Genomic DNA, 27,991 nt, shown 5'->3' with positions numbered 1-27,991 from the left:
TATTGTTATTTTTATTCATTTTTTAAATTTATTTCTTCTTTTGCGGACAAAGAAAACAATTGCACGAGTGTTTCGGTGTTTCGACGGTGTGACAGAGGCTTCACAAAAACTGTTTTAATTCGTAAAAAACGGAACAGGAAGCATCAATTTTTTTTGCTTAAATATAAAAAAGCATGAAACTCGGTAACTCTCCTTACAGAAGGTCAATCGATGGCGACGTCGTACGACTGTAAATTCATCGAGACTTCGGTCGGTTTGAATCACAACGTGGACGAGCTGTTGGTCGGTTTGCTGAAGCAGATACGCTTGAAGCTGGAAAATCCGGAGAGAAATCGTGATTTGTTTCGTCGGAGATCGAGGAAGAATCGAAGCAAATCGCCTCTGGGTTCGTGCTCGGAGAACAACTCGCCGAAAAAATATCGTGGAAGTCGAACGAGCGCGAGTTTGAAGGTGCGACATTTATTGGACAAGGTATGGGCGCGAGACAGTAAGTCAAAGAGCTGTGAAAATCTTCACGTTCTATAGAAACAAAGGAACTCGTGGCGATTGAAAAAAGCCTCTTAGTAGGCTTCACCGATCGCTCCGAGGCTTCAATGAATGTATAAATCCAACAACAGCAACAACAAATCAACTATTCCCTATAAATCGCGTGATAAATAAGTTATAAATAACAAAATAAATATAAATATAAATATAATATGGAATGATGAAAAAATGAATCGATTGTGTCCAGGCTCGAGACTCTTGCAATAAATATTCATGGAATTTTTGTGTATTAATGAATAAATAATTAAACAAAACAACAATGTGTGAAGACTGATACGAATGGGACGAATATATAGGGTAGGAAGAATTACGAGAGGGCAAAAGAAATGATAAATAATTGACTATGCTTCGTTGCTTTACGTTTTTTATTTCTTTTTCGATTTTTTTCCTCGCCGCTGTTGATTTTCTCTCGACGAATCAGGAAATCCAATCTCATCCGGATTAATTGCTGTCTTTTTCAGTTCGTTCTTTCGCTTTTATGAGCACAATCCTCCCGAACAATCTCTTGAGAGATTAAAAATGAAGTGAAAATTTATTTCAACGTGATTCGATGCGACAGTAGAACGAAAATTTATCATTTTCATCGATGTTGTTGATTGCTGGAAATTTTCGTTTCGATAAAGTCTTTTTATATTTTTGTCGAGAGCCCCCACCCCGGGAATCAATGAAACGAATGAGAATTTATGAATTTTTGAACCGCGAAAAATCGAGGAAGCACTGAGAATTACCACGTGCCTGTTAAACTGATTGAAAGATTTTGAAAAAATTGAAGGTTTTTTTTATCGAAACTTGAGAATATGAAATAATTTATAAATTTCTATACATCGAGTGGGACTAATGATAAAACTGATTTGAGAAGGGATAAGGATTCCTTGGCTCGGCGAGGGGTCGAAAGTGGAAATAGCCGATAGCCCAATAAGCCACTAGAGTGGATAGAGGAAATTGTTCCAATTGATCGGGCCAATTAACGTTATCGAGTACATCGGATGAGAAAGACGTTGAGAGGGTTTTAGGTTTTCATCATTATCGTCAATCAGATACGACTCGAATCCAGGACTCTTATATATATATATATATATATATCGAAAGACAGAAAACGAAGCGGAAATAAAATGAGAAACAGAGCGAAGATCTTGGAGCCAGAGAGGTAGCGTAGGATAGGTGAAGGGAAGCAAAAAAAGAGATAAAGGGAGTGCAATATCGTAACATTTATCTCGGAGAGATATATTCCGAAAAATCGAGTTTTATATCGCTCGAGACTGATCAGAAAACGAATGCAGAAGTAATATATCGAGTTTACGATATACGGGGCTCTTCACGAGCGGCATATCAAGTAAATACATTGAAGAAGGCTCTCGGGAGTGCGGGAAGGGAGTCAACAAAGGGAGCGAGACTTTCGATGGGGGAATGAAATTCAAGGAGTAATACTGATAAGGAATGAGGGAGAAGAAAATCTGAAGGGGAAGGAAAAGGGAGGAAAATTCGAAGAAAAATAATAAAAAAACATGAAAACGAACGCGAATAAGAGTTTCGTCGTTATAAATTTCATAGCAAATTTCATAAGTCACTGTCTGTACGCTCTCTCCTTCATTTTTTCCCCCTTGAGTCGTCTGGCCTGTTACGACACACAGGGCAAAAAAGCGTAATAATAAGATAAATACGAAATCCAACAGATGTGCACGAGAATGATTTCGCGATGGTGTCTTCGTTCGCGTTTTTCCCCCCCTTTTCACTGTACTCTCCCCTTTCGAAAGACGAATATGAGAGTTTGAAACTCGGTAGAAGCTCAGATCGAATAATCTCCGAGTCGAGAAGCGCACTCGATCACAACTTATTCGCGAGTGTTGACATCGCGGGCATCGAGATAAACGCACATCCTTAAAAATACAAACGTACCGATGAGAAAATTCGTGATGCTTTAGACTTTCTTCCCTCCCGCGCGAAATCTTCATTTTTCACTCGTGCGTCGATCGAGTCGAATGAAAAATATCATTCGAAGGGTCAAGGCGTTGCGAGAGAGAGAGAGAGAGAGAGAGAGAGAGACAGGAAAACGTGGAATGAAGATGAAAAAAAATGTTTAAAAAGAAACAAAAAATAACGTATAGACTCATTAATTGTTATATATCCTTAGAAAAATTAAAACCGTCAAGCGTTAAACGACCGTATTAAACATGAATTTACACGATTTTTTACATTCACGATTTTGTACGTCGAACCGAGTTTAAAGTAACTCGTTATTAAAACGAAAATACCAAGTCTCCGTAAACAATGAGAGAAAAAGGGGTGAAGGGAGGGTGAGGGGTACGCAAAGAAAAAATATGAGGGACCGCGAGAAAGTGTGATGAAGCGGCCGAGAGTAAAAACGACAAAAGAGTTAAAAAAAAAAGTCAAGAGCGCCGATGAAACAAAACTCGAGAGGAACAATTGCAGGTGAGAACGAAAGAAAACACGCGTAAAAACGTCACGTACGTTAATTACAGACCGTACAAGAAAATCAATTTAAATTTCGATGCTTGCACGAGGTCCATTAGTTTTTAAGTGAATTAGCCATGCAATCGCGAGAGCCCCGGCGTGAGAGTTGAATAAAAACTCGTGATTGTTATATAGTAGCCGAAAATATGGTAGAAAAAAAGTTTGAAATAAAAAAGCGACTCGCGTTGAATCCGTTGATTTTCGCCCGATAAGCATACTACACGAAAAAAATGTCAGTTTGTCCACCATTTTCGTTTATTTATTTGCATAATTATTCCTGCGATCCGACAGTCTCAACCAAGTAGAAAACGATCGAGTCATCATTTACACTCTCCTTTATCCAAATAATAAACGAGAATCGTGGACAAAAAGAATTTTTTATGCCAGGCTGAGATATATAATTACTGATGAAAAGTTCAGTCGACTAGGAAATCCATTACCAATTTTGTATTTCTATGTCTCTCGATAAATAAATCACTTACGCTGACAATTTTCAAACTCTCGTCGAATAAAAGCAAAGAAGATAAATTATAATCGTAATTTTAAAACGACAGATAACTCGCGTATCTCAATGTGTTTTTTCATTTAAAAATCTCTACGTACGAAACATCGAGAAATTCTATGCACACGTATTCATTTATTTATTCGCATATATATATATTAATGTGTACGTAACGATTCTCGCCACTGCTGCAAATTAGCAATCGATCCCTCATTATCTGTGTGTTCGTTCTCCCCCTTCCATCCTCAGCCCCTCCTCCTCTCAACAAATAACCGAATTAACTCGCGCAACCCTCGCTAAATTTGCACTCTACAATACGCACTGTAACGATAACGAAGCAAAACACACGCGATGTCTCTTACCGAAATGCTCGTTAACAAACGATACGAAAATACACAGCCAGAGACGCAGTGAAAATTCGTAAAAAAATTCAAATTTAGCGTATTTTCTTGTCAAATATAAATTACTCTTTAAGAAAATACGTAAATCCTTTGCCAAAAGAAACACCCAATTTAACCATCTACTCGTTAGTACAATCACAAGTTTATAAATAATAGTTGAGTAGACATTTTTCGATCGGATTTTCGATCTCCGTTTCCGTCCGCAATTTTTCTTATTTCATTTCCCTTTAGATTTTTCAGTTTCGAAATGTCGCTCTCGTCGTTTTTCAAATAAAAATGTTTACAGATGAAATTTCATTCGATCAATTTTTTTGAACTCAGCGGTCTTTCAATAATCCAACGGCTGCTTTTGAATTCTTGTGAGCCTTCGCCCCCCCCCCCCCCCCCCCCTCCCACAATTACATCAAATACGCTTTCGAAGATTCCGATTTAAATTCGCTGAATCGCACAATCGTTTATTTTTATTCTGAATAGAGTTTTCACTTTTTCGAGAATAAAAAAATGGTAATACTCGATCTAAAGTGAGGATCCTCAAGATTTATTTGCGACAAAAAATCGTGAAAAAATTTGAATTTTGTAGGAAAACAAAACACTTTTTCACGAATCGCAAAATACGAAAATTCTGTTCGAATGGAATTTTCGGGCGGAACAAACGCCTGTGAAACGTTTGCAGATCTCGCTTTTGTTTCCCGTAAATTAGCTTCGTTGATAGATGTCTAGCCATAGACGCCGGGTCGTCTATCGGATAATTAAGTGTAAAATTGTTGAAGCGAATTCTTGAAATGCCTCATTCTCCTTCCCCGAAGTTAGCCTCTCGTATTTTACGTTCCTAAAGAAAATAAATGTAACGAAAAACGGTAGATACGATTGTATATTGCGAGATTTATGAAAAATAAAAAAGACAGAAACTTGCGAAGATTGATGGGAGGCGAGATTCGATGCGAATAAAATGAGTTGAAAAGAAAAAAGCATTCTGACAAAGCGTATAGTGGGTCAACGTAGGGAAAAGTGTGTGAGAGAAAGAAAAGCTATTGGCGATCGCCGTGAGAAAAGAATCCTCGAAATGCTGTGACGAAATGACCAACAAATAAAAATACACGCACGCAACAACGGACGCCGAAGCGCCAAAAGCAAGCTTTGACCAATATCTAAATAAATAAATTTAAAGAAAATCGATAGTCTCGTAGTCGAAACAATAATAGTTCGTACGTTATATGTAATTAATGAAAAAAAAGAATAAACGAAAAACAACAACCGGAATACTAAATGAATTAGTCCTTTTTGCATTACGGGCAAAAACGTGAGAGCGATTTTGTGAGAATCGAGTGGCGAATCAATTGATTAAAATTAACGATTTATCGAAAAATTTAAGACCGTATTAAACATTATTAACAAAAAATGAAAAGAAAAAAAAATTGAAAAGAAAACAAATATGCAGCAGCAACAAAGAAATTAAGACAACAACAAATAATAATACATGTCAGTAAGGAAATGGTGAGCGGAACAAGTAGATGATATAAGTTTCGAAAAAAAACTGTCGAGAGAGAGAGAGAGAGAGAGAGAGAGAGAGAGAGAGAGAAAGAGATAAATGAAGAAAAATCTTATTTGTTGTGGCAAATCGATTATCAAAAGAATCGAAATTCTTTGTAAAACCTTAAATTTTTACTCATTTTATCGTACTTTATTGGCATTATTTTATCTACCTCTGCGCGATCGCTTCCACAAAAGATTCATTGCTTGTATTATCCGGAATAAAATTGTAACATGAAAAATCTCGAGGACGATGAGTCTTCGAAATCTTCCGTGCGCATGAGCGCGCAAAAATGCGGCTCAGCGACTAAAAAATTGCGATAAAGTTCTATTTTTTCAATGGTTTTCCAAAAAAATTGTTGTATTTCCTACAAATTTTAATTTTCAATTTTAGTATTTGCGACGACGCGATCGCTGAAGCGTTTACTAAAAATCGCGCCTTGGAGATTAGGATTCCAAGAGAAAATACAAAACAAGTAATCAAGAATGATATGGACGACAAGAGATTCGAAAAGAATCTCTTGTGAATCATGAGAAAAAAAACTAGACGAAATTGCAAAGAGAAAAAAACAAAAGATTATAATTGTACGACGATGTTTGCACTATGAAAATGGCCACACATTGTATTGATTCTTAATATAAATATTAAAGAAGCGAATCTTCGTTAGAAATATTGTTGAGGAATTATGGCAGCCTCGATTGACTGAGGCACGATTTTTTGTAGTTCGAAGTATTATTCTATGTTGAAAAATTTGTAAAAAAAAAGAAATGATAAAAGAAAAAATTTCATTGTTTTATAATAAAATGCAGTTACGTCCTTTGTCGACTGAGATACTTGAATAACGAATATCCCTTTCCCAAAATGTTTTTCCTAATTTATTTCATTAATCCGTTATTTTGAATAAGCCCTGAATGTTCAATGATGAAAACACAAGACCGAAGTAACTTGTAATGTTTAAAAAGTAGAAGCAGCACAGACAATAAAATTTACGAATTGAATCGCAGCTCCGTGCCAGCAATTTATATATTAATGGGAGACAAAAGTTTGACATTGGTGAAACGAAGTTCTCGAGTTAGATAAGAATCCCTTTATTCTTAACTATGCACAATGATTCCTCTTTCTCTTCTTCGTTCTTAGGTCAACAACTTTTAATTGTTTTGAACTTAGTTAATGCTATCCTTTGCAACTCACTTAAATCGCTTTCCGTACGAAAATTTAATCAGCAAAAAAAACTCAATCGCTAAAAGTTTACGTAATCCTAGTCTTTCGAGTAGCTCAATCAAGAAAACGAGATAGTTCAAAAAATGTTTGAAAACAGTAAAAAGGACGTTGATCGATGTTGAAAAAAGATTGAACTTTTTTATCGGACCTCCCTTTCAATGGTCATTCAGATTACCACTAAAAAGCAAGTTTTTACGATTTTTAATCATTTTATTCGCTGGCAGTACTCACATTACGGTAAACTCTTTACATTTCTTGTATTTTAATTGGTAAACTATCGCATTCTCTGCGAAAGGGTACAAGACTGATCTCAATGATCGTTCAGACCGCTCATTATTTCCTTGAGAAACTCGGTACTCGAAGGAGCGGTTGTATAGAGACTTCCTGAAATCGAATGTTAAATTATAAAACCTGTTCTACCCTTGAATCAAAAAAATAATAAAGAAAAAGAGAACATACCGACAAATTCTCTAGGATCATTATCAACGGATATTATTTTACAATGATTTTTTTGCTCTATCTTGAAACCCAAGCAGCGAAAACGTTGATCAGTTTTGTATAAGGTATTATTTTTGAGGGGATTGAGATAGGGTTGTCCGCTAAAAGGATTTATGAAATCAGCCCAATATCCGACCATTTTTAACTGTGTGCAGATATCAGATGCTGCCAGAACGAACTGTAATAATTTGCAAAAATGTATATTTAAACTATCAAGAAATTGGCTAGAATATGTTGATGAAAAATGAAGAAAAACTTACGAATTTAGCCAGCTTCTCGGTTTCCACTTCCTTGCTCCATCGGTGACTCCGAGAATTTAATTTTTGACTAACGGTCACAATGGTCAACTGTGGCGAGGCCACTTCGACACAACCAGGGAACAACTCCAGGAGACCTTTCCGCAACAATGTTGGACATTCTTGAGCCAGACAGCGAAGCGTCGGTTGCATGCGCTCGTGACTGCTCCTTCTGAATCTCTCACTAATTTCCTCTACTGCAAATTCGGCCGACAACTCATCGTCACTGCAGACAAACGGAGAACGACTTTCGACCTGTGCTGTTGTGGTTGCGTCTAACCATCCAGGGCCTACACTCCCTGGCATGTAAAATCTAAATCCTCTTGGCGCTAAGAGCTCCCAATTTGGATTGACGCCAAATTCTGTGTTATCCAGGTCTGCGAGAACATTGAAACTTTTGTATGTAACAAATTAAAACCAAACAGGAGAAGTTCTTTTCAAATTCCAGCGGCGTTACATTTTTGAACATTGGAAATACCGACACAGAGAAGTCTCATAGAGGATCCCCTTCGCAAACAATAGTTTATGGGGTATTGAACTTTGGTACGATTTATTCGTTCCAATCTCCATTTTATCAATAATATAGAAATGCATGAATTATTTGGAAAATTGACCTCGAATCATCCCAAGAAAATAATAAATAGTTCCCGAAACATAGACGAGAAAAATAGTAGAGCACCTCAAAGCTTCAAAACATAACCTAATTTTCTTATCAGGTGCTGGTCACGAAGATGATGACGATCTTTTATTTCATCATTGAAACACGATTGAATGACATTTCACAAAGTAATAAAATGTAATTACAGCAATTCTAAAAGAAAAATATCCTCTAGAAAGCTTTGAATTGATTTGCAAGAGTCAAATATTTACCACGCAGAGACTCATCGGATTTGATGAGTTTGTACGAATTAGTGTTTTTAGCACTTCGTCGAGAATATTTAGCCTTCAGCACTAAGCTGACAGATGTGATGTAATTTCTCTGAAGTATTTTACTGCAATACATCTGTAAATATCAATTTTTGAGGTTATATTCAACAAGTTTCCCTAAAAGTTTTGAAATTCACATCAATGCATTGATTCCTCGATAAAAACAGGTAACGGAATATGTCACGGATCGTGTTACCATTGAATTTTCACTTCACATACTGGATTTAAATCACGTTTGATAAATTATTTAGTCACTTTTTAGGGGTTCTCTAACGTCACGAGAGCTATGCAAGCCAGTTTTATTTACGTCATGCAGTCTGTGAGCATGTTTCTTTTTCAGTGTAGTAGAAACGAGACGGTCCCTTGACATTCGTCACCAATTGAAAACCACTCCGCGCCTTGGCGCTGGTTTCGCAAGAAAACACGAAAGCAGATTTCAAAGAACATATTGGGGTAATGCGAATCACAGTTTTTTCTCAAAAGCATTCTTTTATTATTCTCATAGTAAACAAAAATCCAACTTTTCCAATAACACAATTGACTCGTGTACATTCGTAGATTGTGCATTATGTATCTTATTGCTGGCCAACCGGTGCGTTAAAGTAATCTTCAAGAGAGACCATATGAACTGGTCCAAATGTCGCAAGAACTCCAACGGAATCAATTTCAATTTTTGCAAAGAAGAAGCCATGATCTGAAATAGTTTAAGTCATTAATATCAATATCTATAGGTTAACTATAAAGATGCATTGTTACTGATACAATTCCAACTTACGACACACTTTTATTCAAACAAATGAGTATGAACGAATTTTTTATTAAAAATGAAGTTTTTTTCTCAATTATTATTTTTTTTTTTGTTATTTCATTATCATTATGATCGTCACGATTATTATTTTTGTTTCTCTCTCGTCGAAGGGTCTCCGAGTGTGAAAATAAACCGTGAAAATTCGAAGTCAATCATAAAACGAATCGAATTTTTTAATAAATTGATTCTTTTTTCTTTTCAACTCGATTTGACTGATTTTTCGAACAAGTACGTTCCACGAATTAAAGTTACAAACGCCTCGTCGTCCGTGTAAACTGACGTTGTGTCAGTCGCACTGCTTGCTTTTGGTTCAATTTTTATATTTACTATATGATAATATTGCTATTGTAGTTGCTACCAAAAATGAAAATGGTCAAAATAATGATTCTCATAAATTTAACGTACTTTCAGGCATATGGGCGAGCCACGGGTGGCGTCCGAACATGGCACTTTTCGCAACATCGTATTCCGAACTCGACTCCTCGATCTAAAATTCAAAGAATCAATGAATTCGAAATAAATCAACGACTCGGAGTGAAAAAATGAATTATTCTTCACAGCTGCTTTTCTCTGCGTACCTTTTGGAATTTTCCGGTGAGTATGACCCTTGGGCATCTCGGATCCATTGGGTCATAATCCTTCTTCTTGCAGTAGGGACCTTGTGCCAAGGTCATCATGAGACTCGCTCGATCATCTTTCTACGCATTAAAACAACTCCACTAAAAATACGTTTTTACCATTTTATCAAATATTTCATCAACCAGATAAAAAAAATTCGATTACGAAAAAAAAAAGCTTCAGCCCAACGCAGGACAATGACAAGAGTCAACTGAAGCTTGTTTTTTCTCAAGAAAAATCTCAAAATGGAGAAACCGATTGAGTAGCTCGAACGAATTCCAACCAATATGGACAAAAGTACTCACAGCTAAGTCTTTGGCTGAGAATCCCATCGGAGTGATGTACAAATAAGGAACTCCGTTGCCATTTCCGACCGGTCCGTCGCTAATGGATTTCACGTTAACGATTGGATAACCAACAACATCCTCCCGAGTGCTGATTGTTCCCAGAGCTGCCCAGTCTGTGCAGAACATCGAATACTCAAGCATGGGCCACACACAAAAAATCCTGCACTCTTCATTTCGTTACTCCGAATAAATTCGCTCCCAAATTTTTCGACTCTAAAATCATTTTCCTACCAACAAAATCAATTCTTTTAATCCACCAATAGCTCGGGGATCGGCGTTTGTCCAAAAAACGACAAAAATTCAAAACAATGAGAAAAAAGTGCTTCGAGAATGCTTAAATCTTTATTCCACGTACTTGAATTGCGGAGATAATTTAAAGAAACTTTTTAGAGTAACGGACAGTGAGAATTGACTATTGAAAAATCGGCAGAGAAGTTCCAGTAGAAAATATTTCATTACCAGCCTGATTTACGATGAAACGTGCCATTTCAGCGTCCTTGTAGAAGGGCGGAGGCTGCACGTCAGATCGCGCATCTTCGTAATTCAACGGTTGGCAGTTACAGCAGCCGTAGAAGGCAAGAGTTAAAAAAATCCCAAGCGGGAGGGAGACACGCGATTTCATAATTTCACGAAGGAAAGCACTCGTTGATAGACAAGATTCAATGGAGCGACGAATCGAAAATCTCTGCTGGAGCACGACGTGGAAGTGTCCAGGCGCTCTGTGAACTTGCTGCTTTTATGGAAAATCAGAAATTTTTGTGATATCAATTTCGACGAAACTGTGCGCGTACATCCATACAGATATTAGTGACTCGATGGAAAAAAAATTTCAAATCACGTTACGTGACGATCAAAAAAGCTGATACGATCGATTTTACAGATTGGCCAAACTGGCTAACCAATGGAATCGGTGATCCCCGTTAAAATAAATCCAAATGAGTTTATCGCTGCTCGAGATCGCTCAACTCTTCGTAAATATCGCGTTAATCGGGTACTTCGATAATGTTTTTATCACTCGCCGCGTCCAGAGATCGAGGCGAATGTCCTTGATGTTCTTATTTATTAAAATGTTTCCTTAACCATCTGTTAAATCGATTTTTAATTTACTTTTTTGTTTTTTCAGACTTCCGGACTGTGCGTGCACGAGTTTTTTCACGCTCTCATAACTGGTATTCTCGTTAAACGAACTCTCAGACTGCGGAAATAACTCGGGCTATTATGCCCAACTGTGAATGAAAGCACTTCAAAAAAATGCTTTTCGATAAACAAAGTCCCACTTGGTTGGACGAAAGCGAAGAGGATTCAACGATATTTTCTTTGAATAATCAAGTGACTTTGTTATTTCAATAAAAAGAGGGTCGAGTCGACCATATTTTTGTCCAATCGAATGTTATTTCGTTCAATTAACTAAATTTTTGGCAAAACTATCGATTCAAGCCTGCAGCACGATCCTCGAAAGATTTTTTTTCTTATTCATTGCCATTGAAAAAGGCATCGAACCGATTTCCTACTTTATTGATGATTTCATAAGATTAAGTTATTCAATTGTTTCGTAGACGTTACCAATTTGGGTTAAAAAAATAGTGATTTGTATTGGTTCGATAAAAATAGAGAAAGTAGAATATCACTGATGAAATCATTCCATCGTACATGTTTTCGAATAATCCAGACGTAAAAAAAGATAACAGTGCTTATGTCTTTATAACAGTGGACAATTGGGTAATAAAATATTTTCCTCATAAATTGACAGTTACCTCAATTTTTAATTGCTATTTGGATAAGGTATTTTTTTAATTCTGTGCACAAATTCGTATTCCATACAACAGGCATTTATGAGAAACTTGGTATGCAGCTTTCCACTTTACACCCTCGAAATTGGTATTCTCTTCAAACTCTGTATACTACTTTCCGTTCCACGTCGTTGGAACTACTATACTCTTCGGGAAAACTGTTCGAAAAGTTGTCTTCCAACGGTGGATGTGAGTACCATGGTGGGTTCGAGTTCGATGGTGGGTTCGAGTTCGATGGTGGGTTCGAGTTCGATGGTGGGTGGTAATAATCTTTAATCGAAACGAATTTCGGACCTCCGAAGTTATCGAGAACCGCGATTGTCTCGATCTTCAATCGAGCGAAATAGAAACGATGATCTGAAATTTTTTCACATTATTAGATTAGCCATGTGTATTCATTCTCTCGACTTATTCGATATTTATAGTCCAAATTTTCGTAATGTATGAGTCTTGCCACAGACGCGATCGAACGCTAACTTTCCACTCGAATTTCAATAGCTTGTATAAAACTGACTAATTTACTAAATAACAGTAATTTTGTTACATCCAACAGGAGCCTAAAATTCTATGAACTTATGAAAATATGAAGATTCTGAATGAAAAACATTTATTCGTTTGATCCACGAAATAAATCGATCTCGAAGCAACCAAAATTCTCGATCATCTGTGCAAACTATTGCAGAGATTTACTGCTAAAGCTACTGCTATTTTTGACATTCATTTCTCCAATCTGCAACAATAAATTCTTGTCTTTGCCTCAAAAAAATATGATTTTTCTAAAACTGATAAAAATTTCGAAAAAATTAATTTCGTAATTGATTAACAAAGAAAACTAGAGCAAAACCAAAGCTGAGATGAGAGTGAATAATTTTCACTGAATCATTATTCATGTAGCGCTGTTGGAAAGTTTGAAAAAATGAAATGTGCCTACTCGCGGGCATATCAGGAAACGTTGGATGACGTGTAAAAACTGCCATTTTGGCAGTTTCGTAATCAGCACTGGTATTCGTAACCTGCGATTAAAAATATAAAAAAATCATTAATGAGAATTCAATATAATCGAATAATCTCCAAAAAATTCATTGTACAATCACCTTAACAACTCTGCCAGTTAGAAGTACTCTTGAACATCGTGGATCCATGGGGTCGTACTTTTGACTCATACAATATGATGTTTCGGCCAATGACATCAGAAAAGTTGCACGATTGTCGACCTACGAAACAATATTCAAACCAATCATGAGAAGAACGTTTTCCAACAACCACCTTTACAATCAAATTAATCAATAGACACAAATTTTCCTACGATTCAGACATTTTTTTATACAGAATAAAAGTCCCCAGAAAAATGTTCTCGTGTGAATTACCAATTTTTTTTGTACCTGCGTATACGCTTTGGGGTTTAATCCCACTTTTGTATTTTTTTGGCTGTTCCTGTTCCTTAGTAACCCCCCCGAGAGCGTTGCTCGTAGCAACTCTTTTCTTTATGAACTACCGTACGATATTTTCAAATAAAAATTTTGAAAAACTCGACCGATACAGGAGGCCGTGTTTTCCAAAATTTTTTGGGAGTTTCGTTCGTTTGACGCGATCCGAAACTCGAAAAAAAACTTCCCGCTCTAGCGATTGATGCGCTAATCGATGCACGACTAAACGGTCACCCATCCAAGTATTGTTTTCGCCAAAAACTGCTTGCGAGATCACCGGAGCCGTGCAATGAGTGCACACTAATCTCTGACAGTTTTTTTCGTTAATTACGAATAATCGAAAGATCTCTGTGAACAACTCACTGCCAAATCTTGACCCGTGAAGTCCAGAGGCGTCAAATAAATGTACGGAGTTCCAGTGCCTTTCCCGAGCGGTCCATCGCCCATGGAAATAAGGTTGGCGCTTGGGTAAGTCAAGGTAGCTTTCCGTGAACTAATGGTTCCAATGGCAGTCCATTCTGTCAAGAAAATCCAGTCAATTAAATTAAGTTAAAAAGGAGAAAACAGTTTCTAAGACTAAACGCAATTAGTTGAAGGTTTTCAATGATTCGTTTGTTAACGACCGGGATTGAAGAAAATCAATGTCACTCGACAGATTCGATATAAAATAATGAAAAAATGAAACCTCAACGTGGCGTTCTCAAATATAAAGTTAATCGTATTTTTTAAAAATATAAAAAATTATGAAAAATTTGAAAATGATTATGTTGTGAAAAATGAGGATTGAAAATTGAACGAAGCGCGTGGCTGGAGGCCAAATTCCATTCCACGAGTACAGGCCTCCGATTGGCTGTTGAGTTTAACTCTCATTTCTTCATAGTGCGTGCGTGCGATGTCAAATTAGAGTTGAAAAAGTCTAATTTACCAGCTTGATTGACGACGTATCTTGCCATGCGAGCTGCTTCATCGATGGGCGGTGGATGGTCAGACACGGTGAATCTTTCGTTCGCGTATCGTGGAGGATTGTCGAAATACTCATTTCCCGAGTCTTTTCTCTGCTCCGGATAATAAAGCTCCCCGGTTTTATCCACGGAGTCTGTGCTCTCGCGTTCTTTTTTCGTTTTTTTCCACTCGAGGAATTCCTCGAATTCGCTCAAGGCTCGTTCGTCGTCTTCGGTCAAGTGAGTTCCAGGGAAACTTGCACTTCTCACAGCATCGAGAGAAAAAATAATCAACATTATACAACACAACTTATAAGGAATCATTTTTGTCCGAGGGACTAAAAAATTCGTTCAATCGAGAAACAACGCGTTGGACGCTAACGAGTCGACGGAACAGAGTCGAATGACCAGCAACTTCACCAATCTGGCTTATGTACACATGCCTTTAATGATATACACGAACAAAATGCTCGCCACGATAGGCAATGAATCGTCTGCGACATTTGACGAAATATTGAAATCAGCAAATACGTCGTCTCTGTTTTGGCTCTCGAGGAATAACCTCTCGGATCGTTCTTAGAAATTTTCTCAATACGTGTCTCTCGGTGTTCTGAGAGCATTTAAAAATATCACAGATGCAGCGCAATGGAGCTATTGTGTCTCCGAGATAACTGCGCATCAGGAAAGATAAGCCAATTCGTTTTTTCCGTTGCACCAGTTCGCATTTACTCGTTATTTGTTTCCCGATGGTATTACCAACGATCGCCTTTCCTCATATCGTTGGAGACTCCATCGCAGTTATTTTGGTGTAAAAACAACAGCCGATTGAATCTGAAAAAAACATATTTTAATATAAATTTTATAAAATTCATCGTTTTCAATTGAAAAATATAAAAATTTATATTTTGCCCACAAGAGCGATTGGGCATAAAAATAATAAAATGAAATTTGGAATACGTAATTGGGATAATGGAAAAATTTTTAATTATTTGAAAGTTTTTGAAAACAAAATTATTTTCCATCGCATAATAAATTGGTTCATAACTTTTTTTTCAAAACGTTTCAACTTGACAAAAAAACATTTTTGAAACAAAAAATGTTTAGAATCATCCAAAGAATAGGTGTGAATTTTTTCAGAATTTTTGAAATTTTTCAAAAAATTGTCAAAATTGAAAAGCCCAAAAATAGCTAGAAAACTTTTGAAAAAATCACACATATTCTTTAGATGATTCTCAGCACTTTTCGTTCCATAACATTTTTTTATCAAGTTGATAATTTTCGAGAAAAAAATCATGAAAATTTACATCATGCTGTTTTGCAGAAATCGCCATCTTGGAAAAACGGAGGGAGAAGAAAGGGTTCATAACGAGTGTTCTGGAAAGGTCAGACATAAAGGACACCTTTGTTGACGATAATGTGGTTATTCAAGTGCAGCAACAGTAACGAAAATCGATTTAACCCTTAGTAGTCACACCTCGGTTTTGTGACGTCGTAGTCACACTGGGTCCATGGGACCCAGGGGACTTTGAATTGTTGTAAATAATCGAGTAATGCATTGAGCGGTATGAAAAAATAGTCAATTATAGTTTGAACCTTATTTAATACACCGATGTTGGTCCGAAATCGAAAATCAAATTTTGAATTAGCGAAAAAAATTGTGAAAAAAATAACTCGTGATAAATGACTTTTTTTACATAAATTGCTGTAACGCTTGTAATTTTTGACCGAAAAAAAAAAAAAAATAGTTTCGTAATCTCGAAACAGTGCACTTTGAGGTAGGAATAATGGTTTTTGTGGACTTTTCAAAAAGTATATTTATTTTGTCCGACGAAGATGCGATTTGGAAAGAAAAAATCGAACGTTTGCGCACATAGAAAAATTGATTTTTTATTGTGAAAAAAAATATTTACGGCTACAGAATGAATAAAAATGGGGCTTGTACATTAATGGTAGATTGTTGTAAAAAAAGAAAGGAATTATTCGATTCCAGTGGCACATTGCGTGCACAGATACGCTCGGTGGTCGTCGCACATGGGGCGGTCGCAGCTCGGACATACTTGTAGTGTCTTTCGATCGACTTTGGGCCCACACAGTTTGCATCTTTTTTTTTTATCGAGTCGGCCACGGTTGTTGATATTACGGAAGTCGCCTGTGATCCCCAAAATATTGCGAATTCCAATTTTCAAGTCGTGTCGGATGGTGATGTTCGTGAGGCGCTCCTCCAAGTGCGGTCGCACGAGGTGGTGGATAAGAGCCTCCAGGCACATGACTGCCGTCACTGGTCCGTTCTTGCCTAATAAATTATTTTTGCACTTGCGAGTCTTGCGCTCAGTACGGCGTTCTCCGTCTCGATGTCCTCGTCACTTTCTTCATCATAGGTTGAAAACTCGGACTGCTCCGACAAATGGTCGTCGTCACTGGCAGGATCGCCTAAAGGTTGCTGCTCTTCGACCTCCTCAATTAATTCGTCACGAATTGTCCGAGACCGTAAGAAATACGCCATGCCGGCTATTTTCAAACGCAGAAATTTAGGTTAGATTTGGAAAAAAAAAATTCTGCTTTTGTATAGAAGTATATTTTACTTACCTCAATAAATACCACCACAAAAAACTCGAAAAGAAAATTGCTCCAAAAAAAAAATGTTCAACACTCTAGTCACACTGGGTCTTACGGACCCACGAATTTTACACCATCCGCTTTCAACAGCTGCCACGTTGAGACTAACCTCTCGACTGAAAATCTACCTGCTCAATATTGTAGTCGAAGAACCAAATGCATGGTAGATGGAGCCACAAACCCCAATTTCCCGAATTTAGAGACCCGTATTCCAGGTCAAAAAAAGGCATGGGTCTCAGAGACCCAGTGTGACTACTAAGGGTTAAAGGGGAAAAAAACGTCAAAAATTCTTGGCTTTTCAATTCAAAACCCAAAAATAACAAAGATTGTCATTTAATTTTTCAAAATTAATGCCAGATTCTGAAAGAGCACCCTCAAAAACTCCCTATACGAGATTTGGAAGAATTTTTCTTTCATTTCTCAGTTAAAACTGTCTACTTGAAATTGTGTGTCGAAAATTGTCGTTTTGTGCATTAATAAGTTAATATGGTCATGCTGTACAACATTTTGAGGGTAAAAGTTTTGGAAATAAATTTTTTCCATGTAGCAACATGCTTATAAAATAATTTCGGAAAATTTCAACATTTTCTAAACATCTATAGGCCCACAGTGAAATAATGACCACGAACGCAGCAAAACCCCACGTATTAAATTTTAAACGAAAAACTTCAACCCCCGTGGCCGAGGGTTAAGCATTGTTTTAAAAATGTGAAAAAATTGCAGCATTACTATTTATGTATTTCGAATCGATTTGAAGGACGGAAAGGGTAATTTTGACCCCACATAACGCTTAATGAGCATGACGAAATTATTATAATTTTGAATAATCTAATCTCACGTCAAATTTCGACAGCTTTCGAGCATACGATAAAAAAAAACCGATAAGAAATCAGTAGCACTTATAGTTCTGTCACAAGACTCAATAAAATCAAAAAATAAAAAGAAAAACAATAATTATTGTTCAAATGAATGTACAGTAGGAGTGAAAAAAGCTACACGACTTCGATGAGAACTCGTCTCTAACGGATCTCCTTGCAACGGATGCAAAGAACGGCTTTTAACTGTCGCCACTTCCTTTCGCACTTTCCCATTGATTTGTTTATTTTATCATTCATGATCCTGTTTTCTTCTCGAGTATTCTCCCTAAGATAGGAGATAGTCGAGTTTATATTGCTCTATAAATATAAAATAATGTCTGCAAACGATACACCGCTACGTGTGGACAACTTGAACCGCGTTCGAACGATTTTTTTTTTTTTTCCATTTTTTTGCATTCATTAGAAGATATCAAACTGTTAATGAGCGCAAAATCGGTTGGAAAATATCGATATCCCGTTAATATTTATCGACGATTTCCCGTCGACACGATGAAAAAAAAAGGAAAATATTGGAGAAGATATCAAAAGGAAAATTAAGATTCAAGAATTTTTTTTGTATAATTTCTCGATAACTTCCAACGATTCTGTCTAGGTTTTGTAAATATTCTACAGGTTTTCTAGCAATAAACAATTGTCAAAAATGCAAGAGCCCGTTTTTTCTACTCGAATTATTATTTGGCAGGTAATCTGCCATGAAAAAAAATTGCATTTTGCATTCGTGATGAGTAATTTTTATTTACTAAATTTCAATTTTGTTCATTTAATTTGAAATTTTTAACTTTTTAATTGCGAAATTTGGAAATTTTCTTCGGCATTATGATGCGCTTTTGTAAAACGAACGATCAAAGAAAAAAAAACGTTCTAATTTAGAATCGTTTTAATAAAAATTCTTACGAAATTCAAATTCGGGATTCATAATTGTCCCGACCATATCAGAGTATTAAAAAGGGCCGTGAAGAATTTGTTCCTTTGTGTCATTCAGCGTATTTTTATTCTCAAAAATACTTCAATGGCCTTGAACTTGAGTTCATTATTTATAAAAAATACAAAATTCGAATAATAAAAAAAGCGTAATTATTACTCGAAAAATAATTTTTTAATTAGCTAACTTTTTCGACAAACGAGAGTATTTTTTCCCTCAAAAAGTATTATCCTCCCCCACTGATCACTGGCATTCGGAGTCTCGTAAACGAGAAAATAACAAAAAAAAAACGAAACTGAAAAATGATTAAAAAACGTAGAATTAAAATAAAAATTCTCTACGAGCGTCACAGAAATTGTTGAATTTTTAAACTAAGCTGATTTCAATTTAAAAAAAACTTGCAATCGTAAGAATTTTCGTCAAGGCTGACCAAAGGAAATACGAAATGAAATGCTTTGGAGAAAGAGAAGCATTGAAAATAGAAAGGAAAAGAGTCATTTCCCCGCGAAAATAGCGCGAGAGTAAAAGAGAAAAAAAGCACTCGAACATTTTCCCATTGAGAATGAGAAAGATCTTATTCCCATGGGGCTATTGATAGCGCGAAATAATTTGAGAAGGAATAAAAAATATGAAATAAATAGAGATACGCGAGTGGGGCCTCCCCCGAAGAGTCCGAGACGAAGAAACACGTCCGAAGTGAACAAGAGGGAGTTAAGGTCGAAGAAACTGGCACGATGCCCGACCAATGGACAACTCATGGGAATATGTGGGTCGTCGTCTAACTGTTCCACGTACCGTTTCGTCCATTGGCCTTCGCCTTCACCGCATCACGAACTTCTACTCCTTCTCCAATGTTTTTCATTAATTTCTCTATACAGGCTGTCCGTAACGTCGAATGCTAACTCGAGGAAGGAGTCGAGCAGCGAAACAGCGAATAGAAAAATGATTGATGAGAAAACCAGTCACAATTTTGCTACTCGTCCGAAGCGACGATCGGAGCTGCCACTTTTGGGACACCCTGTGAACAGCCTCGCGGTGTTCAACTTCCCTCCAGGCTTTTCTGATCCGCCGCTCCTAAGGCTTCGTTCGAGCAGGATACTCATTTCTCTCCCTTCCCTCTCTCTCGCTCGTCCTCTTTGCTCCTTTTTTCCCCATCTCCCCTGCTTACGCTCCTGGAAAAAAGGAATTAAAACATAAAATGTACGCGTTACTCGCGTCGATTCTTCCTTCCCTCCTTCCTTTCGCCCGTACGTACGAAAGGAACAACTTGTCGAGGAAGAATCCTCTCCTCTTGCACACCATGAGCTCCGCCGAGACGAGCTAACGCGTACACCGAGCTTTTCCGATACTTCAGTCGATCGACACAACCCTACGTCGATAGTTTCGCTCCCCCCTTTTTTATTGAGAACCTTCGACACTTTCGTACCTTACAATTTTTCGTGACAGTGCCCACTCACTCGTGTTTCCAACTCTACACGCATTCCTCGCTTTTTCGAATGCTTTTTCATTTCAAACGTTTATTGGCCCTCAACTGTTTTCCATCTGCTTATTTCTCGTCGGAGAAACAGTGAAGATTTGTTTGTGTATAGACGTGAGATAAATATGGAGTAGACTCGATCTCGCGTATTTATTTATTTCAACTTTTCGTTCTGGTTCACGCAAAATTTCACGAAAGACTCATCCTCGGAGGGGCAATCGGCAGCTCGTCCACTCAGGTAAGAAATTCTTCACTTCAAACTTATTTCCACATTTTTTGCATCCCTGAAATCCTCGAGATTCAATCATTCATCGCGGATTGAAACACCCTGAGCTGTCAATTTTCTAAAATTACTTCCGAGTAAACGGTTCGTTGAAAAACATTTTAACCGATGGGGAATCAACTCATTTTTCAAATCGATTAAATATTCTTGGAGCATGGGCTAGGAGGAAAGAGCTACGAAACGAAAGGAAAAAAAATCAAATTTTTATTCAATTCCGATCAACGAACCCTCGAATAAATTGAGAGAGGCGGATATGAGGGTCAAAGGGGTTCGGGAACCGACAAAATTTCAGTTCAATCGAGGAGTGTGTCAGCCTTAGTCGATGCTTGATTGAGAATAAATGATTCGTAGAATCCTAAGATTATGGAGGTTCGAGAAGCGAAGGCAGTTGGACGACCACGACCTATAGTCACGTTTCTTGTTGCTGAAGCGCTCGTAGGATCTGTGTACGTTAGATCGTGAGCGATGTGGCGAGGGGTCAATGACTCTGGCTAAGAAAAACGCTCGTGACTTTTCAAGGTGAATAAGCTTCCGAGTAAGTTGCCACTCGAAGCTGAGGAGGGTTCGAGCATTGAAAAAGTAATGGGAAAGCGAAAAACGAATTGACATTCGGAGCTTGATTTTTATTCGAAAAATCTTTCACTTTCGAACTGGACGAACGAATAAAAAAATGGAATAAAATCGAGAAAAATGGTGGAACCGTGAGCGAGGAAATTTCGATGAAAATCGATGAAAAACGTTGGACCGAGCGTGATTTTCTCGATGGAAGAACCGAGTGTACGGAAAGTGCGAGTAACGAAACTCTGCAGTGCCAAATAGGGCGTTGTTGACGGCGAGGAAGAGCCGCGACAAAACCCTGTAGAATGTAAGCTGAATCGTCGCGAAGCTCCAACGACCATTCCCGATTACTCACATTCGTCACGCAAGTACGAGTTGATCGCACATGCGAGAGCACAGAATTGGAGAAAGGGATTCTCATCGCCGAGGCTACTTGCACCTTTGATGTATACTCACTTTTTATAAACAGCTTTGCTCTATACGCACCGAACGAAAGTCCCCAAATAAATGAAGCATCTTTCATCGTCATCCAAACACTTTTTTTGACCAATCACTGACTCAAGAACGTTGGACTCGAAGAAAAAAATGTAATGCTCGGCTCAGAGGTTGAAAAACCTTTTGTCCGTAGACTCATAAAAATCCTCGGAATTATCGATGAAGCTTCCGAAGTAAATGGAACGTTCGATAATCGTTGAGAAAAAAATGTCCTCGACATATCAATTGCTTCACATTTCATTATAATCGCTAAATTTGATTTCGACTGAAAACTTATTCGTCAAAATCCCACCGAGATTATTAGAATAAATGATAATTTTATACGATTGAAGAACCTTAGACGAAAGTAAAGCCCGCGTGAATGCTTAATGGCAGCTAGTCAATTCCGAAGAACGAAGAAACGATCGAAGGAATACGTGAATCGATCGAGTGGAAGGTGAAATAGGCTTTGAATAATAAACGAGCCCGATGGTACGAAGGTACACCGAGTGTGAAGTACGAAGGAACGAATGTGTGAAGCGAGGGACTGAAGAAAGGGGTCAACCGACTCACCGGTGAATCGTTGAGCGTTTGCTTCTCGCGTCGTGACCCACTCACGCTCGGAAGTCCGACATTCCAATCTGACGTAATATAAGCCGACTAACCGAGTTCGTAACGGTAACTCAGTATAGTCCAGAACACTTGCAACGAGCCGAGATCTGTTTGGAGCTCATTATTCTACACAATGCGAGCTCAAGATCGACACACTAAAGGAGAACGATCGTGCTACTCTATTTTATGGACAAAAACATAAAACTCTGTAACACACACGCGTGAAAATACACCTCGCAAATGGACGGATTTGCACCTACGCAAGAGGCAGGATTTTAACGACATAAACGACCCTCGAGATACGGAGCAATTGGCAACTGGAACAGCCCGACGTTCGAGGATATTCTTTATCGATTCTACGTCAAATTCGTTCAAATGAAATTCAATCTAGGGAACTTTTGACATATTTTGCCGAAAGTAAACGTATCGGATCACTCATAAAATATTCGTGCGAATTTCGAACGTGATTTATTGCGCAGGCAACAGATTTTTTTTATAGAAAAGCTAAGAAACGTCATGATTTCTTGACGAGTATTTTTTGAATAGTTAAAAAAAGTTATTTCATTGAAAGAAAGTGACGGTCGATTTGGCTCGTGATACGAGTTGACAAAAAGTACGAGCGTGCTCAATGATGTAGGAGGGGAAAAACAGAAGAATGTCTGTTTTATTTATCCATAAAATTGAAATTGTTACAATCTCGAGTAATCTCGATACGCGGCTCGCCTTGACTGGCTGTGCCTACAAAATGTTCTGTTCAATACTTGGCGCCAAGAGGGGTTTATTGAAAAATTTGAACAATGCGAATGCGAGCTCGGGTTTATTGATTTTCTCAATTTTGTTTTTCTCTCGATGCAGGGGGGCGCAGCGATGACGAGAAAAAGAGGGATGGTTGCGGCGCGATTTGTCAAGTGTAAGGACTTTCGAATGGGATCGTTCGTAGGATTGACGATCGTGCTGTTGCTAGCGGAATGTCGGGGAGATTACATGATGGGTGGACATTTGGATAACAAGGAGGACCAAGGGACGATGGAGCACCGCAGCGGTGGAGACGAGTTGATAGCGAGTGAGTCCGAATTGCGGAGGCCGAGTCTGGAGGAGGTGGATCACGAGTTCGATCTCGAGCTGGATCTTTTCGGGGAGCAGAGCGGAGCCGACCCGACTCGAATAAGCATAGTGAACAGCAGCAGCGGAAGCTCGTCTGCGGGAGAGGAAGCAACGACGAACGAGGATCCGTCGACGGGTCCGAGGTACCGCGTTCTTCCCTACGCTTTCAACGGGGGCCACCCATTTTCTCTGGAGAAGGATCCGATTACCGGACAAATTGACTTCGAAAAGGCTCCGCCTTTGAAAGCCCTCGAGTATCACGTGAAAACGCCGCCCCGGACGGAGGAGCCCGAGGCTGAGAGGGAGGGCGAGAGTTCGAGCGTCGATTCGTCGAGCCATCGACAGGAGGACGAGGAGAGCGGAGCCCTCGGACCTAACGAGATAAATCCTTACTCGCCGAGTTTCCACGATTTCCTCAACTTGCCAGTCCGCTATACCTACGACAAGTACAAAAATTCTGAAAAGTATCCACTCATATCGAATTCTTACGCGAACACCAAAGTTCAAAGCGGCTCGAACAGCTACAACACTTACAATCACAAAAAGTATCACGAAGCTGTTAAATCCGGCGTCGACGTGCAAACCCTGTACGTACAACCGTCGAGGAAGACTTACGCCCAGTCGATCACAAAAACGAGCACGACACAGACGATCAGCACGAAAGCCGCGACGACCACGACGACCGCGAGGCCGAACACGACGAATAAAATGACAACGACCTCGAGCACCACTACGAGCACGACTCCAGCACCCCCGAGCACCGCGACAACGAAACGCTCGCGCTATCCAGCCGTCACTACCTGGAAACCTCAACGAAAACCGAGCGGCCCGAGCGTTTACGGTACGTACGATGACTACGAGGGCACCTTGCCCATCGAGAGACTCCAACAGAACAATCCCGAGAAAGAACAAACGACGACGACCGCGACGACAGAAAAATCGCGTTACCAGACACCGCCACCGCGACCAAAAACCGAGCAGAAAAAACCGGAGCCTGAGATGGAGAAAAACGATGAGTACGAGGAAGGCTACGACGAGGATTACGACCGAATTTTACAAATTTCGGATCAACCGAACCAGCCCGGTGACAACGATCGTTTGAACGACTCTCAGGATGATTATTCTTATGGGATTATGGATTTTGTTGGGGGATTGAGACCTTCGACAGAGCCGCCGACGAGCACGAGTCCTCCGAGCAGCACAACGACGCAGCAGAGTTCCGGATACCCGAGCGAAACGACCACGAGCACAACCTCGATCCCAGTGACGACGAGCGACGTCTCAACGACTCTGGTCCCGAGGGACGATGAAAATCGTACGACGACGAAAGCTTCGGAGGAAAAGAGGGTTACGTCGATGCCGCTCGACACGATTGGCTACAACGAGAATTACCGAGTTCCGAATTATGGCAACGGCGGAGGGATCATCGGTACTATCGATAATTCCATTCCCAATAACAATCTTCATTATCAACAAAATCGACCATCCAGCAATGATAAATATTATCCGAGACCACCGCTTGGAATGCCATCCGGTGGAATCGTGGTGAAAAGCACCAGCAACGTCGTCGTGCCTCCGGGCCAGGACACGGTTTCCTTCGTCCTGGGTAACCGTCAAAGTGTCGGAAGCGTGAGCGACGCCGGTGCCGATTTTTACGGCGTTCATTCGCCAGGTCCGACGAACGAGAGGCCGAGCGTCACCTTCGGCAAAATCGGCAGTTCTCGGCCGGTCGACAATTTCGGAGGTTCGATGATCGTGTCCGCTGGAATCGGCGTTGGCTCCAATCCCATTGGCCCTTACCATCAACGACCTTCGACGAGTGGCAGCAGCTTCGATCACACGGTTGTGACCGTCGGGATGCCGACCGTCGACATCGTCAATCCGGGCGAATCGGGCTCCAACAAAAAGCCGGACTCGACGAGCAACGCTTTGGACACTTTGGCTCAGCAGTGGTGGGCCTCGACGAGCTCATCTGCAAATAATAATCAACAATCGGTATCAGAAGCCTCTCAAGACCCGACGAATCAACAGTTTGGTTACAGAGTCGTCTTTCCTGACGAATCGAGTCAAAGCTCCGGTTTAACGGGCAATGAAAATTCTTCGGGGACTCAGAGGCCCGTCGAGGAGCACGTGATCGTTGTTCACGAGTCGGAGATCGGTAACGGAAACACTCTTCATCTCGATTTGTCTTCTCAATCTACTCCCAGCCCAACGACTAATTACCATCACGAAACGACGACTCAGCAGCATCTACCGGTGAATCCGGACGAAAAATTGTTGCCAGAATTGTCTGAGAGTTTGACTCCACCGGCGGAGAGGCCGAATATACTGCCATCGGGTATTCAACGCCCTCCTTCGTATAATTACTACCACCATTCGTCCTATCCCCCGGGTAATTCGAGGCCGAACGATTACAGAGGCCCTGGGAGATTGCCAACGCCTCCGAGCAACAATTACAAGCGAAGACCCACCGCGAGCATCGAGTCTAATCTGCCAAATATTTTGCCCCAATTTCGGCCAAACGCTAAAACCTCCCACGGGCATAACCGAGGCGAAACCATAGGAACGATTCCTGCAGGCTCGGTGCCTCCTTACGTCAATTCGAGAATTCGCAGGCCACCGGGCCACGTCCATCATCATCATCCACCTCCTCATCGTCACGCGACGTCGCGAAGGCCAAGCGGTCCCCCGCATCTTCAACGTTTGAATCCACCGCCCCTGCCACCGCCGCCGCCACCGATTTCGTCCTTGAGGTTACCGACGCCGGCCTCGTTGATCGCTTCCCCGAATCTTGGTCATAGCCAGCACGATTCTGTAAATAAAAATAGCGACAGCATTAGACTTGGTGGCCCGAACAGATTGCACAAGGTTTCCCTGGGAGCTCCGCCGAGTTTATCGATAGACGAGCGTCACCATCAACCGAGCGGTTTCGTCAACACTCAGCCGGTAAAATCGCGCCTGGAGGACGACACCCTCGAGAGATTCTCGGCCGAGCCTCCCGTCAGACTTCCCTACTTCACGAAACGCACGACAAGCGGCGAATCCGACGGCATTCCTCGAATAGCGACTCTGCAGATGATCCAGCAACACTCCGGACCCCGGGACGATGACGAGGTCAGACCGAATTTGCCTCCGCCTTACAGATTCAACGACGAGCCCTCGCTGGGTCTGCTCAGCAACGAGAAAGGCGAAGGAAACGTGGAAAATTCATCGGGAGTTAAAACCGATCGACGCGGGGATGTGAACGAAGAAAAATCGCAAGTTTCTCAACAAGGAAACGAAGCTACCCGCGCTGATTACGTCGACACAGTTGACTCCCCCGTTTACGTTGTTTATCCTGTCAAAGGAGCTTTGGATATTCGACCAACCAGCAACGACGACGGGGACCAGGACGACGGGAGTGTAGTCCTCGGTACATATGGCTCGCAACGTCCCCTTCCACCGGACACTCTTCTCAAAGACTCGGAAGATAACGACCCCGGCGAGAGTCCGTTCGGAGCTCCCACGATCGTTAACGTTTCGCCATCCTTCACAGAGACCTCGGGACCGCAGTTGGCCTCCGATTTTCCATATCCTCTCGAGAGGCCCGATCCCTCGATGTTCACAAGTCAATTGCGAGAAAAGCCTTCGCTCGTGCCAACCGAACAGCAGAACAATGGTGAGAGATTGGAGATCGGTGTGAACGAGGAGAAAATAAGCGAGGAAAAAAGTAGCGAGACCGAGGGCGTTCGAGACATTGAGAGAGACGCGAGCGTCAACGTCATTCCGTATCTTCAAGATCATGTGCCTTTCACGCTGAAAGAAAACGCCGGAGTTATTTCGGCGACTCTTCATCGTCTGGGCTCCAGTGCCTCGATCGTTGCAGCTTCCTCGACTCCGATAGCTTACGTTTACACACCGACGACCCGAGCTCCGGTGAGAAGACACGAGGATCCTTACGTCCAAGGAAGTTTCGAGCGTGGTCCAGTTCTATTGCCATCCCAGCAGCCGTCCAGTTCCTCGAGCTCAGCGCCTTCTCCTCAGAGTTTCATGGCCCCGTTCGTTGCGAGCGCCAGTGCAGAAGCGCCCTCGAAAAACGGCTGGAGCGTCGTGATGCCGGGTCAATCAGCCGGCGAAGATTCGAGCATGGATCGACGTCGCCACGATCCACCGAGCCAGAAAAACGATAAATCGACGAGCAGCGAGGAAGAAAAGCCTGCCGAAGTTAACACGGAATCCAAGATCAAGGATGAGGACAATAAACGAGTGAAAGATGATTATAAAGCTGTGGAACCTTCTCAAACGGAAGAGACCGACTCGCAAACCGAAAAGAGCGAATTTGACGTTGAAAACTTCACGCCGCAACTGTTCGGAGGGTTCAAGCCCATTTTTGAATTCCCATCTGACAGCGACACCGAGCCAAACATCGGTGACAAGGTCACCGACGACTCTGGATCTATGATCGAACGGCCACGATCCGAGACCGGTTGAACATCAATCTTCAAGTTATTTCACCGAGCTCGAGACTGCCTGGATGGAAGAAACGATACGATTTAGCGAGCACGATATTCGGGTGGGACGAAGGGAGAGAGAGAGGCAAAAAGAGGCTGAAATTTAGCAGCTCTGGAACAAATATTCCCTCCATAAAAAACTGACTTAGAAAACTTACGTATTCCAGAGAAATCTTCTTTCTCTCTCTCTCTCTCTTGGTCTCGCACCTCACCGGTAACGATTTTGTTGCGGGGAAATCCGGCCCCAAAAGA

The 27,991-nt window shown here is 40.4% G+C and overlaps 5 protein-coding genes and 2 long non-coding RNA genes across 8 annotated transcripts in view; 3 read left to right on the top strand and 4 right to left on the bottom strand.

Annotated features, from left to right (window-relative positions):
- Positions 1-6,271, top strand: part of LOC122417402 (serine-rich adhesin for platelets-like) — a 52,886-nt gene extending 46,615 nt beyond the window's left edge. For both annotated transcript variants that reach the window (XM_043430898.1, XM_043430897.1), the window contains one exon: positions 200-6,271. In XM_043430898.1, the coding sequence (XP_043286833.1) occupies positions 200-525 (326 nt within the window). In that variant the 3' untranslated portion in view covers positions 526-6,271. The remainder of the gene's footprint in view (positions 1-199) is intronic.
- A 248-nt stretch (positions 6,272-6,519) lies between these two features.
- Positions 6,520-8,741, bottom strand: LOC122417404 (methylmalonic aciduria and homocystinuria type D homolog, mitochondrial-like). Its single transcript, XM_043430900.1, has 5 exons — positions 8,591-8,741; positions 8,338-8,470; positions 7,432-7,844; positions 7,133-7,349; positions 6,520-7,057 (listed from the first exon to the last, which is right to left on the bottom strand). Exons 1-5 carry the CDS (start codon positions 8,591-8,593, stop codon positions 6,984-6,986), a joined length of 840 nt encoding a protein of 279 aa, XP_043286835.1. The 5' UTR covers positions 8,594-8,741; the 3' UTR covers positions 6,520-6,983.
- Positions 8,742-8,863: 122 nt separating this feature from the next.
- On the bottom strand, positions 8,864-10,894 carry LOC122417406 (protein CREG1-like). The gene is made up of 5 exons (XM_043430901.1): positions 10,627-10,894; positions 10,126-10,280; positions 9,781-9,900; positions 9,608-9,689; positions 8,864-9,088 (listed from the first exon to the last, which is right to left on the bottom strand). The coding sequence occupies exons 1-5, from the start codon at positions 10,787-10,789 to the stop codon at positions 8,970-8,972; spliced, it is 639 nt and encodes a 212-aa protein (XP_043286836.1). The 5' UTR covers positions 10,790-10,894; the 3' UTR covers positions 8,864-8,969.
- Positions 10,895-11,910: 1,016 nt separating this feature from the next.
- On the bottom strand, positions 11,911-15,131 carry LOC122417403 (protein CREG1-like). Its single transcript, XM_043430899.1, has 5 exons — positions 14,310-15,131; positions 13,748-13,902; positions 13,052-13,171; positions 12,889-12,970; positions 11,911-12,314 (listed from the first exon to the last, which is right to left on the bottom strand). The coding sequence occupies exons 1-5, from the start codon at positions 14,647-14,649 to the stop codon at positions 12,055-12,057; spliced, it is 957 nt and encodes a 318-aa protein (XP_043286834.1). The 5' UTR covers positions 14,650-15,131; the 3' UTR covers positions 11,911-12,054.
- Positions 15,132-15,303: 172 nt separating this feature from the next.
- On the top strand, positions 15,304-16,277 carry LOC122417409 (uncharacterized). The gene is made up of 2 exons (XR_006262287.1): positions 15,304-15,361; positions 15,647-16,277. It is a non-coding gene; the product is annotated as an uncharacterized lncRNA (long non-coding RNA).
- On the bottom strand, positions 16,187-17,266 carry LOC122417407 (uncharacterized). The gene is made up of 2 exons (XR_006262285.1): positions 16,912-17,266; positions 16,187-16,833 (listed from the first exon to the last, which is right to left on the bottom strand). It is a non-coding gene; the product is annotated as an uncharacterized lncRNA (long non-coding RNA).
- A 5,764-nt stretch (positions 17,267-23,030) lies between these two features.
- Positions 23,031-27,977, top strand: LOC122416790 (mucin-12-like). The gene has a single exon (XM_043429835.1). The coding sequence runs from the start codon at positions 23,031-23,033 to the stop codon at positions 27,717-27,719; it is 4,689 nt and encodes a 1,562-aa protein (XP_043285770.1). The 3' UTR covers positions 27,720-27,977.
- The last annotated feature ends 14 nt before the right edge of the window (positions 27,978-27,991 follow it).

Source organism: Venturia canescens, chromosome 10, assembly GCF_019457755.1.
Source record: "Venturia canescens isolate UGA chromosome 10, ASM1945775v1, whole genome shotgun sequence".
Classification (NCBI taxonomy): Eukaryota; Metazoa; Arthropoda; class Insecta; order Hymenoptera; family Ichneumonidae; genus Venturia; species Venturia canescens.
Note: the sequence above shows the minus strand (reverse complement) of the source record. Positions and strands in the feature narration are given on the sequence as shown.

Bases quoted from the DNA above. Each gene is read 5' to 3' on its own strand.
- LOC122417406 (XM_043430901.1), bottom strand. From the start codon at position 10,789: ATGAAATCGCGTGTCTCCCTCCCGCTTGGGATTTTTTTAACTCTTGCC. The intron at 10,281-10,626 runs GTAATGAAATAT...TGTTCTGCACAG, and splicing joins TTTCATCGTAAATCAGGCTG to ACTGGGCAGCTCTGGGAACA. The intron at 9,901-10,125 runs GTGAGTACTTTT...TTTAATGCGTAG, and splicing joins TCTCAGCCAAAGACTTAGCT to AAAGATGATCGAGCGAGTCT.
- LOC122416790 (XM_043429835.1), top strand. From the start codon at position 23,031: ATGGTTGCGGCGCGATTTGTCAAGTGTAAGGACTTTCGAATGGGATCG.
- LOC122417403 (XM_043430899.1), bottom strand. From the start codon at position 14,649: ATGATTCCTTATAAGTTGTGTTGTATAATGTTGATTATTTTTTCTCTC. The intron at 13,172-13,747 runs GTGAGTTGTTCA...ATTGTTTCGTAG, and splicing joins TCACGGGTCAAGATTTGGCA to GTCGACAATCGTGCAACTTT. The intron at 12,315-12,888 runs GTAGGCACATTT...AAAAAATTTCAG, and splicing joins GTTTCCTGATATGCCCGCGA to ATCATCGTTTCTATTTCGCT.
- LOC122417404 (XM_043430900.1), bottom strand. The intron at 7,350-7,431 runs GTAAGTTTTTCT...AAATTATTACAG, and splicing joins CCGAGAAGCTGGCTAAATTC to TTCGTTCTGGCAGCATCTGA. The intron at 7,058-7,132 runs GTATGTTCTCTT...ATTCGATTTCAG, and splicing joins TGATCCTAGAGAATTTGTCG to GAAGTCTCTATACAACCGCT.